The 18,480-nt window shown below is 37.3% G+C and overlaps 1 protein-coding gene across 1 annotated transcript in view; it reads right to left on the bottom strand.

The window, feature by feature from the left end:
• The window catches only part of LOC143405201 (guanylate-binding protein 5-like), a 30,857-nt gene extending 21,156 nt beyond the window's left edge, over positions 1-9,701 (bottom strand). Inside the window, exons 1-8 of the mRNA XM_076863575.1 lie at positions 9,512-9,701; positions 8,745-8,872; positions 7,471-7,580; positions 7,023-7,216; positions 6,364-6,606; positions 4,926-5,206; positions 3,848-4,060; positions 2,892-2,994 (exon numbers count right to left, since the gene is read on the bottom strand). Coding sequence (XP_076719690.1) covers positions 2,892-2,994; positions 3,848-4,060; positions 4,926-5,206; positions 6,364-6,606; positions 7,023-7,216; positions 7,471-7,580; positions 8,745-8,872; positions 9,512-9,701 — 1,462 coding nt within the window. The remainder of the gene's footprint in view (positions 1-2,891; positions 2,995-3,847; positions 4,061-4,925; positions 5,207-6,363; positions 6,607-7,022; positions 7,217-7,470; positions 7,581-8,744; positions 8,873-9,511) is intronic.
• Positions 9,702-18,480: the final 8,779 nt, after the last annotated feature.

The following is an 18,480-nucleotide window of genomic DNA, read 5'->3' on the forward strand; positions in this document are numbered from 1 at the left end:
TTTTAAAAACTTTTATTGGAAATTAAACAAAACAAATAGAAAGGCATAGCAAAGTGTATTTTAATTCTAGTTTTAAAGAAATTCCTAATCTCCTGATGAAAATTTAAAAGTTTTCCCCATAGAATTTAACTACTGTGAAACATTTTTAAAAAGAGTTAAAACCATAATATATTTATGGCTTAATAATATTTTATAGTTAAAACTATGTATTAACAGATACATTCTTTTAATCAATATTTTTAAATAATCAACAGGCTCTCACAAAAGACTGCAAAGGTTATGATGATTTAACTTTCACATATAGCAAGTATAAAACTAAATGAGCATCATCAGAATTTTGGCACATTACACATTACTTATGCCTATTATTTATGAGGTCTAAAGGATTTCAAATAATACACAAATATTAAGACCAATGTTTTCTATTATAAAATTCTCTGAGTTATGAACTAACTCAGATGAGGATGAATGCAAAGGAAAAGGCTTTCTCTTTAGCCCTTAAGCACATGACACAATTTCACAGTAGTATTTCCTTTCATCCTATAGAGCTTTAAGCTTGGAATTTCTCCATGCAGAGGTCAACTGACAATGCTGATGATTTGCACCATTGCTCATAGAAGAGCAGCCTTCACCCAGTTGAGAAGGGCACATTGTTTTAACTTTACCATTGGGGCCACCTTTTGATGGCATCTAGCACTGGGCCAGCAGCAGGAGTGATGCTGAACAGAGGCCAAAACCTAGAAAGATTTCCATTTGACTGTGGTTAATAACACCTAGGTAACTTGTCATACCTAGAGACAAACTGAAAGATTAGGCAAAAGGCTTTGGGATTGTTTAAATGTTCATTGTCCCACATTTTCTAGTTTCTCATCTTCAGTGAAAAGAAATAGGAAGAGGAAGCTCTGATGTTTTCAGTACGTTAGAGTATGATACATGAATCACTAGCACGGTGGAGATGCTGGATCTGATCATGAAACCTGGTGATTTGAGCTTGAGGAATCATGTCACCACTTGCCTGAGAAGCAATAAATACAAACAATAAAACTTAGCAAAAAGCAAGGTCAGCCTCATTCTGATTGCCTACACCACTGACTTGTCCTTACTACCTTTCATGCGCAGAAACAATAGACATTTCCATATTTTTCTTTTCCACTCAGGTAGGTCCATCGTACTTCTATAGTTAGTCACATTCCTCTTTCTCTAGTTCCAGAAACATCCAGTCCCTGAAATGTTGGGATCTGTAGAATTCCATCCCAAGGCTCGCTTTTCACCTACGCTACCCGGTTTCCTTGAGTAATCTTAGTCACAACTTGACTTCAATCCTCTTTCCCAATCCTCTTTTCCATCTTTAGGAAAATATTAACGGTGTTTGTAAGAGAAGAAACTGACACAAAAACAGAATATCTAGGTGATGTTCAGTCAGGCGAGGTCTGAGTCTTAGATGAGGGAAATTGTCCAGGTCACCAAACTTTGGAGGGAGAAGTACAAGAAAAGAATGAGGGGATGAAACACCAGAGTTTGCCCATAATGCCTTTCAGAAAAGAGCTATAATCCCCAAAATACCCTGGGGTAGATACTGAAAATCTGGTATCCACAGATTCCATGGTAAGCCAGGGAAAATGTCGGGATGTCATAAGAACACATCTTATGAGGTGTTCCCACAGGAATTCGCCAAAGAATCTAGGGAGCAACAACACTGAGGATACCACTAATGGGAAAGGCAGCTTCAATGCCTCACAAGGGTGTGAGATACTCACATTTAATTATCTCCTTGGGGCATCGCTAACCTCATATAAAACTGGGGACACAACAGCTCTGCTTCACAGTAAATAGATGAGAGAATGCATGCAGAGGGCTTTGTACAGTGCTTGGGAGAGAAGAACTCCTGCTTATTGAGTGATGATAAACTACAGGACTTGGTGAAACAAGCATTGTAAGTTCAAGGCCATAAGAACCAGAGATGACCGAGGCAAGGACAACAGCAAAGACAAAATGCAAGATGAAATTGATATAATCAGGGCAAAGCATTTTTCATTAACAAATTAACAGAAAAGGCTAATCACTGTGGGACAGAAATGCCTTGCTATAGATTTAATAATTTATATTCTTATTCTACTCCACTCACCATTCTAAATCCAAATATTAATGAACTTGCTTATCACAATAACTTCACAAATATGTTTAACCCCCATTTCTATTCTATGCAAGAGGAAAACAGGCACAGAGGACATAGATAACTTGCTTACACCATGTATTTGGTAACAGTGGAGCTTGGATGCACACCCTGCGGTCTGATTCCACAGTCCCTGCCCTGAGCCACCCTAGTACTCTTCATCTCCCCTCACTGTTTCATGCTCTTATCCTTATGGAGAAAGGACAGAAACATAACCCTAGGCTGAAACAACTGATTCAATACCTGGAGCTGACGTGCCACATTCCTGTGTTGCTGTGCCAAAATGTTTGCTATTTCTATTTCCATTTGTCTTATTTGCTGCTGATGGAGTCTCTCCTTCTCCTCCATCATTTGCTGCATCTGACTATGAATCACCTCCACACTTTCTGCTTCAGCCTTGGCAGCTTCTGCTTTCACATGTGCCTCTGAGGAGAACAAGGAAAAGGATAAACCTTCTAGGACAGCTCTGTCCCACCTTTGGGCCTCCCATTCTCATTCCTTATTGTTCCAACCCACACAGAAAATTCCTGCCATTGTTTTTCCTTCCAGATAACCATACTGCAACTGATCCTGCCATATTCAGATACCACCTGTGGGGATTAGAAGCCTCTTTGTCTGTCTTGCTCTAGGTGAATGATCTCAGCTAGGCCAGGGTCCATGAATTTCAAATTTCTGGACATTTCTTGTCTTTCTTGCATTACTTCTGTTCTCTTCTCACCTTCCATCTCCTTTTCCTTGGCTGTGAGAGCCTGGTCTGTCTGTAGAACAGCGTTACGCACAGACTCTTTGGACTTTAAATACTTGTTTAGAGCTTCCTCACCCTGGAACCCCAAAAACACACAGTAAGATCCAGGAAATTGTGTTTAGCAATGTGATACAATTATACTTGTTGTTCTGTCAATCATCTTTTCCTCTTAGAAGGCGCTCTGCCTGCACCTGATGGAGAGGTACATCAAACCTCTCCACAGGTGGGGTTCAGAACCTGGCTGGGCCAATCAGAGCACCCAAGGCCATCTGATGAAAAGAACTTATTCACAGAAGGAAAAATACTGCAACTTGAGTGTTTTAAAGACTGGTAAGGAGGCTGGGAAAGACATGTTCTGTTCCCAGAGGATTGAGGCACTAAGAGGAATTGAACTTTTATTCAGTTGTATCTTCCCGGTTGTCATGTGGGGCAAGTCTATTTGAAAATGAAGCCAATTATCAGGAAAATGGAGCAGAATAATGAAAGAGGGGTTGGAAAGGAAAAGGAAAGGAAGACAACTGAGGACACTGTTTGAACTCTGGAAAGTATTCATATTAAAAACTTTTGATTTTAGATATATAAACCAATTATAGTTTTTCTTAAATAAGTTACAATAATTGGAATTCTGTTCTGTATAGCCAAAAATGGTCCCTTTGCTGCAGTCAGTACTCATGTTTGCAATAGAATTCTGGTGATTATGGTGATGGTTCAGATTAATTCCACAGCTATCATTAGCACACCCACATCTTGTGCTAAAATACCAACACCAGGTACATAATTCCCAGGCATGCTCATTCAGTTACAGAGTAACTCTGAGGCAGAGACATAAACTGCACCTCTGTTCCTGCGTGCATGTCCTGTCCTCAATGGTTTTTTAAACAGGCACCTCAGCATTTCACATAATTAATAGATAGAATCCTGGGAAATACCTGTATTCCTTTCCTGGGCTGTTGATGATATTTTGTCATTAGCTCCTTTGTCTTCTGAAGGTAGAGATTATGGCCTCCTGGCTTAGAATAAAGCCCCTGCTTCACTGCTTCTTCCAGAGGACCAAAAATATCCTGAAGTAAAGCTGAGCAACGATCTGAAGAGGCTTTCTCATTCTGCTTACAAATGTCATTCTGCTTTGCATCTAGTAGGGTCTTCAAAGGGAAAGAACCCACGGAGATATTAGCAACACCTCAGTCTTTCTGAAATTTATTTTTAAAGAGATTCTCTATTTATTTAAGAAACGTCAAAGAATATAAGCAAGACTATACCCTTCCCAGCAAACCTGAAATAGTTACAAGAATGATAGTCTATAAAATATGGCATTTACTTTTGGGTGTGAAATTTCCTGAAACCCCTGTCTTGCATTTCTGCTTTAGATGTGATCTTATGTCCACAGACCTCTAAACTCAAATCCTCATTTTAAATGCAGCCTACTCTTTTTCAGCATTTCTGGTTTCAGGATTTTTCTACCTTCAAGAAGTAGAAGTGAATAATTAGCTGGAATGACGCCAACTTGCTCTATTAATCCTAGATAGCTCATACTTTAGCAAACCCAAATGACAATTCTCTCTGCTTAATAAAAAGATAAAACATGACTTTGTAAATACAATTTTTTTCTTTTCACATTTTTATTGGTTCATTGTAGTTGTATATAATGATGGGATTTGTTTTTATGTATTTAAACATGCAAAGAATACAACAATATATTTTGGCCAATATTATCCCCTGTAAATACAATGTTTTAAAGGAATGAAATCAATTCATATTTAGCTCTTGGGTGTAACATGGTAAAGTTGAGCTGTGTGCATAGAGGAAAACTTCAGACCCTAAAGGGTCCAGGTATTTACATTTTGTTTACAAATGAAAAGTGACAATATGTACACATAGGCAAATATCATTATCTTCTAGTCTAATAGGAATTGTTTTTCTTAAAAAGGTCTTATTGTGTTATTCACAGTAATGTTTTTCCTTCTGTTAACCCTAAACCACATGAATTAGAATTAAACACACAATTACCTGTAATTCCTTCTGGAAACTTTGGTCCTCATCCTTGAAACAGTTCTTTTTGAAGATTTCTATGGCCTCTCTCTCGCTGGCCCTGTGCAGGTCTACCAGCTCCTGGAGGGTCTCTGTGGGCAGCTGCACCTTCTGGCCCATCAGCTGGTCATAGTGGGCAAGTGCCCTTTTTATTGCAGCTGCATTCTCTCTCTGGGCCAGGGCCAGGAATGAATTCTCCATGCAGGGCAGATCCCCGCTGTTGATAGCGTTGACATAGGTCAGCACCAGGTTCTCTAAACCTGCACAGAGGAAGAGATCCTGTTGTTATTTGCATAAAAAGTCAATGAAACAATTGACTAATTGATTCATTAATGTCAATTAATTCTGATAACATTCATTCAACAATTTTCTGACCAGTAGATAACTTTCTTTAGGAAATTGTGAGATTAAGAAGACAGGTATTTCCTTCTTTGGGAAAAGAAATAGGGGCTAAAGAAGAAAATAGGGAAAATGTCTAGATATATGATTTTATGATTTTTTAAAAAATATTTTTATTAGTTGTTGATGATTTTTTTTTTACTTATTTGTATATGGTACTGAGAATCAAACCTAGGGCAACACACATGCTAGACAAGCGCTCTACTGCTGAGCCACAACTCCAGCCCCAAGATATATGACTGTATGATTTTAATCCTTCTCCATGGAGAAATAAGCAGATGATCATATAATATCATGCACATTCCTGTAGTTGGATTTTTTGCCTCTTTGATCCTCCTTTTATTTCCCTCTGCCTTGGATTTCCATTTTCTTCAAAATTTTCTCTTCTCTCATTTTTTTTAAGTATTTAAGTTAGTATGATAGATACCATTCTCTGAAAAGAAGCAAATTATACAATTTAGACCAATTGTCCCTTATTCTGTGTTGGAACTTCCTGGTTTTCCTTCTTTGTCATTTTTCTACTTCCTCAATAATACAACAATCATTTACAAAGTTATGAAACCTGAAGTTGTTAGGTAAAGGTAGAGCAAGAAGAAGTCTGATTGGATATCTTTCGAAGGTCTAATTCAATACTGGACCTTAGTTCAATACTTGTAGCAACCAAGTTCTGTTTTCACAGGGAACAGGTATGTGTCACTATATCTACTAAAATTGTGACCCCCACATGCATCTAATTTATTTGTTGAACAAATGCTGCCAACCTACGGGGAGTAATCTAAATGAACAGGGGTTGACTGAAGGATAAAATATCTAACTTCATCATGTTCCTATTTCATGTAACCTTATAGGCATTACTAAAACAAATACTAGAAATACTTTTTGTATTCACTATAGCTTTTACAAACATGGTGCAAATGATTTGCACAGTGGTAATTGTTTATGCAATGTTGACCCAAGGACCTTCTTACATGTTACACATTATGTTGAATAGAAGGGAAATCCTTAAAGAGATACTCACAAGGTCCATTGACCTTGATGCCTCCTGGAAGTGTCTTGATCTTGGACTTGTTGAAGATGTGGAAAGAGAATTCTGCCATTTGTTGCACAAACTGAAAACTCAGCTCATCCTCCTTCAGTGTCTCTAGCTGGGAGACCTTCTTCTGGTGAGTGGGTGAGTCAAAGACAAAGCACTTCCTTGTTGGAAAGAACTTCTGAATACAAAGACGAGGCAAATTGAAACTTTGTGTTCTTTGATCACTACCTGGAGAAGAAAAAAACAGTATTTATTTTCTTTAGAATTTACATTCACTTTAATCTATTCTCCTCAAATATATGTCCTTTCCCCGGTGTTACTCAACTTATTGTGTCTTTATATACCTTTAGAAAAATATTAAGGATAACTAATCAGGGGAAAGAAAAAAGAAAAGAATTTTCCCCAAGAACAAGGGAGTAATAAATTTTGATATTAAACATATTACTTCATTTGAAATCAATAATATTCATTAATTATTTTTAAAACAGCTAGGTGGAAAAATAGGGAAAATTATACATTTAGCCTTCTACCCAAAAAGAGATCATTTTTTTTTTTGACTTCTAGGATGATGATAAGAATGATACCCAGAGATCATTTCTTGGGTTACTTTCCTTCTTATTTCCAAAACCAAAGCATTTATTTACCTTTCTTCATCTTCAGTGAATTCTGCAGATATTCATCTGCTGTCATGAGTTGTCCATCTCTTTCCAGGCTTAGGTAGAAGTCTCTTAGAGTCCACACCAAGTCTGGAAAGAAGTTTCCAATGTCATCAGCATCTTTCACTCCAATGTCAGGCAAAGTTCTTGCCCTGAGTATATCTGTCAGTTCTGTCATATTGCTGAGATGATTAAGGAAAAGTAGAAGAAATAGCACAGCATCTAAGCCCATATTTGATTTCATGTTTCCTAAACCTGCATTTTACATTTGGCAACTAACAAATCAACATTTCATCATCAGTGAATATGAGGCCTCTTGACTGTACATTCAGTGTCTACCCATTTTCATTTGGGGGATTTACAAAGTTTCACAGACTTGCAGCTGATGAATGGCGTTCTCTGTGGCTTGGTGCCATCCTGAACCTCATAAGGATACTGCAGTAGGTCAATAGCCCCCTGGTCAATTTTGTTCATGGTATTGTATACAAAGGTGCTGCTCAGAAGGATTGCCAGAGCAAAGATCTGGGTATCATTCTTATCATCATCCTAGAAATCAAACAAATGTAAGTCATGTCAAATGGCATTTCCAAATGAACTATCATTGAAAATAAGATTCTGATGTACAAGTGTTAAGCAGGGAAAACACAAGTGATCAAACACATGAACTTCCATAGTTTTCTCATTGATAATTTTACCCTAAAGCATACATTTCTAACTCCAGAGTCCCACTTATAACCACTGATAGAAAAATGCAAAATTAATAGTCAATGGGGTAACCAGAATAGTTAAAATGAAGGTTTTCCAGGTACTAAAACAAAATCAGCCTATGTGAACAATACATATATCTATTTTATCAAATAATTATTATCCACAAGGGAGTTCACATTACTGATCTTTTCTAATTTTAATGCTGTGGGATGAACTCATTATTAATATCTCCATTTTGTAAGGAAACTGAAGCTGAAATTTTTGATTACTATCTTTGCATCTTGGTAGGTAAATCAAATGTAAAAATCAAAATCAAAACATAAAAAGCAAACAGTGGACGTTCAAGAGAAAGTTTGGTTAGTTGCAAAAACCAGCTCATGAGAGTCAACTATGTACATCTCGTCTCAAGTCTGAGTTTAGTGACTTTGCTTGAGTAGCTTGTAATTAGTTATGATAGGTATCTTTATGGAATGGTCAAGTTGTACAAATCTAATTCATTTTCTTCTGTGAACTTGTTCCTAAATACTTATTAGAATATAACTAGAAAGGACCTATGCAGTAAAAAAGATCCATGTGTCCACTTCTCCTATGATGAGTTGGATAAGACCAAAAAGAATATTAAAAAATTTAGGGAGACTCACTCTTCTTGTCAAGGTCAGAAAGCGAAAAGTGCCAGAGCCCTGATTTGAACAGAAGTTCATCTCATCCTGTGCCCACTACTAACCATATAAGCTTGTAAAGTGAGTTTATTTGCACCATTTTTATATAACTGGGAACTACTCAGCAAAAACATCAATGTAGTTCTAATACTCATTCTGCATTATAAATATATTTTCTCACTTCAGGCTTCCAAACACTATTGAAAATAGAAACAAAAAAATGAGGGGCAATATAGTCCAGTCAAGTAAAAGTACAAATTTATAAAAACAAAATGAAAAACTCCTTGTACAAAGCATGTTCAGTGATAAGGAGTTTAATCATAAAAGAATCTTCTGTCCTTACCTTCTCTACATCACACAGGCCTTCGGTGTCCAGCAGAACTAAGGTGTGGCCTGGCTTCTCAGGATGGGGCAGACACCACATCCAGATTCCCTTGGTGTGAGACTGCACCGTGGAGCCCACAGAGAAGCCTGCAGAGGGGAGTGCAGGGGTTGTCACAGAGAAGGGGATCGAGAATTTGTGTATTTTCTTGATGATTGAGTTAGGGTTTAAGGAAAGCATAATAAGGAAACAGCAGAAAATACGATCTTCATTACAATAGAGAAATGGGGAAATAAAGTCAAATTCTGTAAGTGGAAAATTTTTATGGTTTTTATAATAATATGCAAGTGAATTTTTTAAAGTTTATAATTATGCATATGGACCATCTTATTATCCAAAGTACACGTATGAAGACAGGAATTGGTGTGAATGTACATTGTCTACAACCAGAGCTATGAAAAATTGTGCTCTGTATGTGTAATAAGAATTGTAATGCATTCCGCTGTCATATATAAATAAATATGGAAATTATTTCATTGATCTCATTCTGTATGATGGGAATATATTGTGTTTCTCCCTGAAAGACATTAAGATCGACATTTTTAAAAAGTTATATGTCAGGGACAGAAACCTGCCTTTTATCTCTCCAATTAAAAGACCCAGATGTGGCCCAAACACTGGTTTTCACTGTCCCTCCTTGGCACTATCTTTTCCCCCTCCATCCCCATGCTGGACGCCCATTGTGTGGTGGACAGAAGGCTCAGCAGAGCTCTGTTGGTGGCACTCACCCTTTTTCTTCCCAGCCAGCTGGTTCATCAGGTAGGATTTGCCTGTGCTGCAGACGCCCACGATGGCCACCACCACCATGGGCTGCGTGATGGCCGACAGGATCTGCAGGGCTTCCTGCTTGACCACTAGCTGCCCCTCCATGTCCTCGATGAGGCACACAGGGCCGGGCATGTAGGTCTCTGAGGCCATATCTGGGATATTACTTAGTCTTCAAGGGAAGAGGTGGGATGAGCAGCAATTTCTAGTCTTTAAGCAGAGAAAGCCATTTTGCTTACGGAACCTGAAAACATAACTGTTCCCCAGCATGGCCTCTTTCTGAAGACATTAAAAAACAAAATATAAAAAAAGATAATCAAGAGCACCATGGTAAAGTCAGTCAGTCCTAGGCCTGCTATCAGTTACCTTGCTTATTCTTAAATATTTGGTGGACATAGAAAAATTTATTTCCTGAATCTTACCTACTGGCTCTTTGTATCTAACTCCTTCCCCTGGATTTTGGTTTACTTATATTCCTTTTTTTATGTCCCTAGCTTGATTATTTGCCAAATATAAATTTTTGTATTTCTCTTATTAAAGTCCAGGTCCAAAGTGAATTGCATTAATTCTAAGCCATTATCTAGCATTAAAAATAAATTGCAGGTGCTTATTTCTTAAAGCTGTACTTTTGAAGTGCTTTTAACTTAGTTAATGAATCCCTTTATTGAAACAAATGTTCAAAGCATGATGATTTTATGACTGGCTATATGAGCGGAAGACAAAACTTCTTTTATTAATTTTAACCAATTTCTACTTCTGTTCTTTAGCTCCTGTAATCTGAGGAGTCTCTGGTAAAATTATTTTTAAGCAAATTCTTGCTTTTCTGACTTGTCATACTGTTAAAATTCTTCTTGAGTTTTCTGCCATTTTACAAAACTAAAAATTCACTATCTGTTTGACTTTATTTTCATGGACATCTTAAATGAATACTTCTGGACTCTTGTTGTAGCAGACTATATAAGCTGTGAATTTCTTTGTTGTTGTTGTTGACAACCATAAAGATCCATTCTCTCCCTTTCTCATAGCCAAAGCCCTGTCAATCCTCTAGATGAAAGACAAAACAGAAACTGCTGCTTGGAAACAATAGTAGGAAGTCACAAATTGCCTTCACACATGGCACAGCTCCAGGGCATGGAAGTCAGGGAATGCTTATACTGCAGAAAGGGGCAATTTTATGATGAATTTAGAAGCTCAGATGCCAGGTGTCTTTCCATTTTAATGTACTGCTATTGCAATATTGGCACCTTAGATTAGTAGAATTCTGGCTGCCTGATTTACATGTAGCAGATGCGAGAATAATATTTAGATTAGAAAAATGTGGCAACTCCCAATTATAATCTACACTAATTAGCTATAAAAACAGAAGTTATATAACTAAATCTGTATACAGATATTCTGAGCTTACAAACTCTCATGCTTTCGAGTAAATTTACTAATGTGGGAGCTAACAGCTTTAAGGTTTTGGACTTTCTTGTGAATAGCATTAGCATGTGTATTAATAATAGTGCTTTATATATTGTTCCCAGGTGTTCTCTGCGTAACATCTTTAGTGCTTTTAGAAGACCAAATCTCTAGCACATCTTTGAGTATTTATAGTGTTCAAGCCACACTCATAACTGCTGCTCTGCAATTTACATCTCAGCCTGCGTGTGCCTCTGGGATGCATTCTCTCCCACTCTAGTAGAGCCCAAGACTTTTATAAATGAAAACAGTGTAAGAGTGGACCAAAACACATAGAAATCAGGGCTTAGGGTGTGGCTCAGTGGTAGAGCACTTGCCTAGCATGTGTGAGGCACTGGGTTTGATTCTCAGCACCACACATAAATAAGTAAAAAAATAAAGGTCCATTGACAACTAAAAAATATTTTTAAAAAGCACATAGAAAACAAATGCACATTTGGATTTGTAGTGAGTTAAATTTAATTTTCAATCTCTCAGCCCTGTAACTGGCTATCACATTGGCATTTCACTCAATTCTTTAAGCCTAAAGTGGAAGTAATGTTTCCTAAAGTGGAAGTAAATGACTCTGTATTTATATCAGTACAGCTATTATTTTTAAAAAAGAGGTTTGCAGGAGAGAGAGAAAAAGTTCAAAGAAGAAAAATGCCAAGAAATAAAAGAACATGCTAAGAAATGTTGTTGATAGATTTTTCTGGAAGAAAACAATTCTTTTTTAAATCCATGTTAGTCTAGCTTGGGTTTTATGTTTTATTGTTGCTGTTTTTATTATGTTTGCTTTTGATTTATTTTGTGTAGTTTTGTTCAAAGTTTAGAGGGAAAGGAAAAGGCACTGATCAAAGAGATATGTGGAAATCAAACAAACATGAGACTCATTAGCATGTGCTATGGAAAGAAGTTGAGAGGAGGAAGGAGTTCCAAGGAGTGACAAAATTGCTAGACCAATATTGAGTTTGGAAATTAAATCTAATCCACCATAAGCCCAAATGTGCATTTGTTTTCTATGTGTTTTGATCCACTCTCGCATCTTGTACATTTATAAAAGTCATGGGCCTCTACCACAGTTGGAAAGAATGCATCCCAGAGGACAGCAATATGGAGCTGTTGAATTAAGTGATCCTAACAGCAGAGACACTGGAGTAGAAAAAATAGGAACCAACACAAAAGGGACTAAGGAGATTGCAGGAGTGGATGGCATTGGGGTTTAGGGGGCAAGCCAATATGATAACAATATATTGCTCTTTTCAAGAAACTGCTTCATTGTTCACTCTGGGTTTCAATTTTTTCTTTTTATTTTCTTTCTATTTTCTCTTTTCTTTTTTTGTCCTTAACAATGCCAGCAAATATTTATGTTGGTTGACGTTTTCATTTATTGCTCCCTCATGAAAATAATGAAAACTTCTTAAAATATTCAGGCTACAGTTTAAACAGCAAAACCAGGTGTTAGTAAAGACAAATGTCACTTAGTGACAATTATATGATAGGACATAAGGTGGCAGAAGAAGAAAAACAGTACTAAGACATTTTGAACCCTCAGTTACTCCCCACTGCTATTGTGTCTGATTCAGCAGGAAACAAACTTAGCAGACACTTAATGAATTCTGCTGTCTATGTGGCTACACCACAATTTAGTCTTTACTAGATCCATTATGTAGCATGTCAGGCAGAATGCCACGCTATACTGGATAAAATGTTTTAAGATCTACCAGAACCTTGCAAATCTCTTCCCACTCTTGTCCATGTCCTTACCTTACCTGTAAAATCTGGAGCAAAGATCTTTTGGAGCCAGTAGAAAAGCTGCTTCCAGGAGCACTTGGTAAGATTAGTCCCAACAGCTGAACTTTAGTTTAGCTATGATGAATTCTGATGAGCTCTTCCCCCAATCCTGGGGATTTCCATTCTTTCCCAGCTCCCACCTCCCTGAAGATAACTTGAATATAAAATGTAAGCATGCCAAAAGTCAGAAGGGGTTTACCAAACTTCTCTACAGATAACTGAAACCACAGAACACATTCAGTGACTAAGTAGTAGCAAAAGGGATATTCTGAGCATCCTCTGGTGGAAGGTTTGGATATATAGTGTAACTGAAGGAGAACTTTGAGCTCTTTTGTGAGTTTTCCAAGGGTGTGTTATTTGAACTAGCTTGAGATAAGATGATATTTATCTCCAACTGGGAAGAACATACTTTGGTAGGTCTGGTAAACTGAAATGTGAAGTGCACCCATGTAGTAGTTAGTTTATTGCTTTTATGGTAGGTTCAATTGAAACTGAGACTTCAATTGATAGGAAAAGACAAAGGTCCTGGCATTAGTACACAATGAATGCAGAGAAGGAAGTTATTTTCTAAACATTTGCTATACTCCATGCACAGGGCTCACTAGTTTAGATGGAGTACCCTATGTCAACTCTCCCAATAAAAATTCCCTCCATTTTAAAACAGCTAGAGCCCTCAGAAGTTCAGTAACCCATTCAAAACCACAGAGCTACTGATAAACAGACCTTAAGGTTCAAACCAGAGCACTTCCTGGAGTCCTTCTGGTTTGTGCTGTGTCATAATTGCCATCAGCATCATTACTTCTTTTTCATAATTAGATCTCTTTTTATTCTGACAACAGTCATATAGGACCATTGGTTTTATCTGTAATTTAGAATAAACACAGGGGTTCTTGGGCTGTGTTGCCTGAGGTTTCCTTCCAGAGTCAAGGATTTGAGACTGAGGGATTTGCTTGGAAGGTAATGCTACAAAGCAGAGTAGGAGATAAGGAATGAAAACTGGAAGGGAATGAAGCCAAGGAATGGGGCAAGAGCCAGTGGTTCCTTTTGTGTGAACCACGAGGTTAGTCCCATTAGCTAATTCCAGGAAACCAGGTAAAATCTGCCTGGGAATCTGGCCCTTAGGATGGGAGATTTTTCCTCCTGCTTCCTTCAATATCTGCAGCATGATCCTGGCAGCTTGACTCCCTGGCATTGCTGGGATCTGAAATATTTGTTGTAAGACACCAGTGGAATGTGCTAAAAGGGTAAGTGGTAAGGGAAGCTGGGTGGGGCACCCACAGCATCTGTGAAAACCATTTCCTATTTTCCAAGATCCCCTCATATCTCACAGAAAATCCACTCCTTTATTCAAGACTTCTTCAAATGGATGGCTTCTCATAATTTTTTTTTTAGGTACCCACAACAGGAAAGTCTAAGCTATAGCCCTCATTATTGCCATGGATTTTATGATCAAAATTGATATTCAAGATCTTCCCCTCTTCTACCCATTCTAGATTACTCATACTTAGCCATCAGTTCTTCCTTTGTACTTACAAGGGATCCTAAAAAATCTGTTTCTGTTTCAGTTAGTCTGTGCTTGTTTCCAATACATTTAAACCAACCACAGAAATAACAACAGACTCCCAATAAATCCTTGAGAACCAAGCATACTCTTCCTTCCTCCTATCATGTACTATCTGCTCACATAAATCATGGTTGGTTAAGTCTGCCAATAAAAAAAAATCTCACTCATTGTTTGCAGTATGATTCAATAGTAACTTTACAAGAGATCTATTGGATGACAGCTGTAGATTTAGATGTATTGGAACATTACTAAGACCTTTCGGAGAAATGCTGCCTAACTTTACCCTAAGAACCATTCTTATACTCCAGCAGAAACATAGGATGTTGTCAGTGGATCAGAAATTCATGATCGAGTCCATGGAGAATATGTCTATTTATCCCTTGGACTGAATTCTCCAGTTACTGTAGAACTGCCTATGTTCACTTTAGTTTTGTCCATTTTGACTTCAACACCTGAGAACACCCATTATTAGTGATACAAATGTTTATAATTTTATATCTTTTTTCTGTATTAGAATATTTATTGGTATGTATTATTCTTGTATCTCTTCTACTTCTTTTGATTCAAAGTGAATTTTGTTGATATTAGGGTGACTATACTAATCCTAATAGTAGGACCAGTATTCACATGTAATATTTACCATAGGGATTATGTTTAATATCTTTTTTTTTTCTTGGTACCAAGGATGGAACTCAGGGGCACACAACCACCATGCCACATCCCTAACCCTATTTTGTATTTTATTTAGAGACAAGGTCTCACCTGAGTTACTTAGCTCTTCAATTTTGTCAAGGCTGGCTTTGAACTCATGATCCTCCTGCCTCAGCCTCCTGAACCGCTGGGATTATAGGCATGTGCTGCCACCCTCATCTTATATTTAATATCTTAAATCCATAAAACTCTAATAGAAACTTATACCAGCTTCATTTCAATAATATACAAAAGATTTTATCTTCAAGAGGTTCTTCCTCACCCCTTTTAGTTATTGATATCACAAAATTATACCTTCATAACTTATGTGCCTAAAAACATGAACTAATCATTTTTTGAAACAACACTGTCTCTTAAATAATGTGGACAATAAAATACAGAGTTAAAAGCCACAGTTACAATGATGATAGCTTTAAAGTAATAACAACTAAAGCCAGCAGCTGAACTCTGCAGATCAGGCTATCAGCCTACTTTCTCCCTTGCCTCCCCATCCCTCAGATTCAATGAATCAGAAACTAAGGGTTTTCTGCTCAGAAACTAGGGATTAAGTGTAAGTGAGCATTTCCTGCCTGGTTCCTGTGCAGGTCAGTGTGGTCAAGATAAAGCTGCCAGTCTGCTCCATTTCCTCTTTCCACTTTTCTGTTGCTACTTCAGGGAAGAAATTTAAAACAAACTGAGGGCATATTGTTTCATTCTCATAAAGAAAATGGAGCAAAAAACTGAACTCAAAAGTAATTTATGTAGCGGATTTTTGTTCAATTGTTTGGATCATTTATTTAGAAACAGTTCAGGATAAATAAACTTTGACCATTTAGTAGTGATACTTGAGAGTTGATCAGAAAGATGAAAGTTAATTATTCCATATACAACCAGCTTTATCAAATGTATGTAGTATTGAATGTTGTTAATACAAGGAACAATCACTTTCTTTCAACATTTGCTCATTTTATTGTAGCCACCACCCACTTTCTTCTATTCTTTTTAAATTAATCAACCTATTATTTTTAATCAACAGGTAATAAATATTTTTTTAAGATGGAAATTGCACCTTAAGAAACATCTTTTTTATTTTTTCAATTCCTGTCAGGGCACAATCACAAAATCGGTGTCTGAGGACAGAAGGAGAAAGGTGGAAGAGGCAACCCCACAGCAGTGCCTCTGCCTCCATGAGGCAGGAACACCCATAGACAGACAGGATAAGGGCCTCAGAGAAGGAGAAGAGGGAGGAGAATATCATGATTTTTCGGAAGGAAACATCAAACCTATAGAACATCCTGTCACTGCCTCTGACAGCTTTAACCACAATTGCTCTTTCTTAGCTACCCTACTCCTACCGTTAACAATAGCTGACCACCAAATCTACCCTTATGTAAAGTGCTTCCTCTCCCCAACAGATGTGTCAACCACAAGGTTGGATGGGTCCTCTTAATTATGTAAATAAGGCATTAAACTTATGCACTTATTAAGCTTTGGCAAGAATTTGGCCTCACAGACACCTCTGGACTAAACAGAGATGCTGGCAATTGGGAGCACAGCACCCAGCAGGTGGAACACCTCAGAGCCACCTGTGTGCCCCCTAATGTCTCTGTCCACCCACTGGTTAGGATGAGAAGTGAAGACTCACCATTCCCAGTGACCTTGACTCCTTCCCTGAGGGTCTTGGTCCTTGCGTTGGTGAAGATCTAAGAACAGAAATATTTTTTTATTGTTCCTAGAATTAAGGAATTTTAGTTACTTTTCCAACATGTCCTCAGTATGGGATAGGAACTCCTTTTCATATTTTGTCTGGTCAAAGATAAAACATCCAATTTGAAAATATATGCCTGGGGCTGGGGATGTAGCTCAAGTGGTAGTGCGCTCGCCTGGCATGCGTGCAGCCCAGGTTCAATCCTCAGCACCACATACAAACAAAGATGTTGTGTCCACCGCTACTAAAAAAAAATAAATAAATATTAAAATTCTCTCTCTCTCTCTCTCTCTCTCTCTCTCTCTCTCTCTTAAAAAAAAAAGAAAGAAAATATATGCCTGGTATCCTCCATAGATATGTTGGAATTTTTAGCTTTGGGACTTTCACCTGAGAAAGAGAGAAAATGGAGTTGCAGTGAGCACAGTCTTGGGATAAGGCAGCTCTAGAATTTTGACTGGTGATTCTTGTTCTTTGGAGTTATTTATTCTTACAGATATATTTTTACAAATTCATTCAATGCCTCAGTGCAAATCAAACTCATAGCAATGATGTATCTCTGGAAATAAAATAGTAGGAAGCATTTTCCAAGGCAAAGAAATTTATAGCTAATATCCATAGAAACAAGAATCGCTCATGGATTATTAAGTGATGTTATGGTTTAGAATGAGGTGTCCCACAAAAGCTCATGTGTGAGACAACATGAGAATGTTCAGAGGTGACATGATTAGATTATGAGAGGTATAACCTAATGAATGGATTAATCCAAACCAATGGTATGATAACTAAGTGGTAACTGTAGGCATGTAGGGTATGGATGGAGGTTGTAGGTCACTGGGGTATGTACTTGGGGTTTGAAATTTGTTCTCTCTCTCTCTCTCTCTCTCTCTCCTTCCTCTTTGCCATATCCTGTTTTCCTTCACCGAGTCTTTCCACCATGATGTTCTGCCTCATCTCAGGCTCAGAGCTACTTCCCCCCCCCACACATTGAAGGTCTTTTGGTCACAGTAACACACTGCTAGAACAGATGTCTACTAAATGACTTAATTAGTTAATGGTCATATATCAATCTCTGGTTTATGCCTGCTGATATAGCACTGCATGAAGAGGAGCAACAAAAAAGGATAATAAGAACAACAATTAACAAGGATCGGATGATACTTTATTCATTAAAGAAAACTTTTGATAAAATTGTGTATATTTTTTTTGCTATGAATTCCAAAGACCAAACACTATTTAAAGAATTTCCTTCTACTTAATAAACTCATGTTTTTTTCCAGGTATTCACCCACCTAAATTCAACATATTAAGATGATTTGTAAACTTAAATAGCATCCACATAAATAAATCTGTTAGAATAAAGAGAAATATGTGATGGGGAATGAAAAATGGACAATCCAGCAGATATCAGATACATTGAAAAACTATAAACTGAAAGTCACCCTAGATCTATTTAGAACGTGTGATTATTTTTGAAGAGGTTATAGCTATCCATTAGCTAAAAGGTTACACATTTCCTTGGTGCCTATGCTATTGTAGATACAGCTGAGCAAACCTAGTTCTCCATTGCAGTTTTATGTCTAACAATAATCTTACTATAATATTAATTTCTTTTTTATTAGTTTTAATTAGTTATACATGACAGTAGAATGTATTTATGCATTTCAATATATCATACATAGATGAGATATAATTTCTCATTTTTCTGTGTGTACATGTTGTAGAATCATATTGGTCAT

Source organism: Callospermophilus lateralis, chromosome 7 (genome assembly GCF_048772815.1).
Source record: "Callospermophilus lateralis isolate mCalLat2 chromosome 7, mCalLat2.hap1, whole genome shotgun sequence".
Classification (NCBI taxonomy): Eukaryota; Metazoa; Chordata; class Mammalia; order Rodentia; family Sciuridae; genus Callospermophilus; species Callospermophilus lateralis.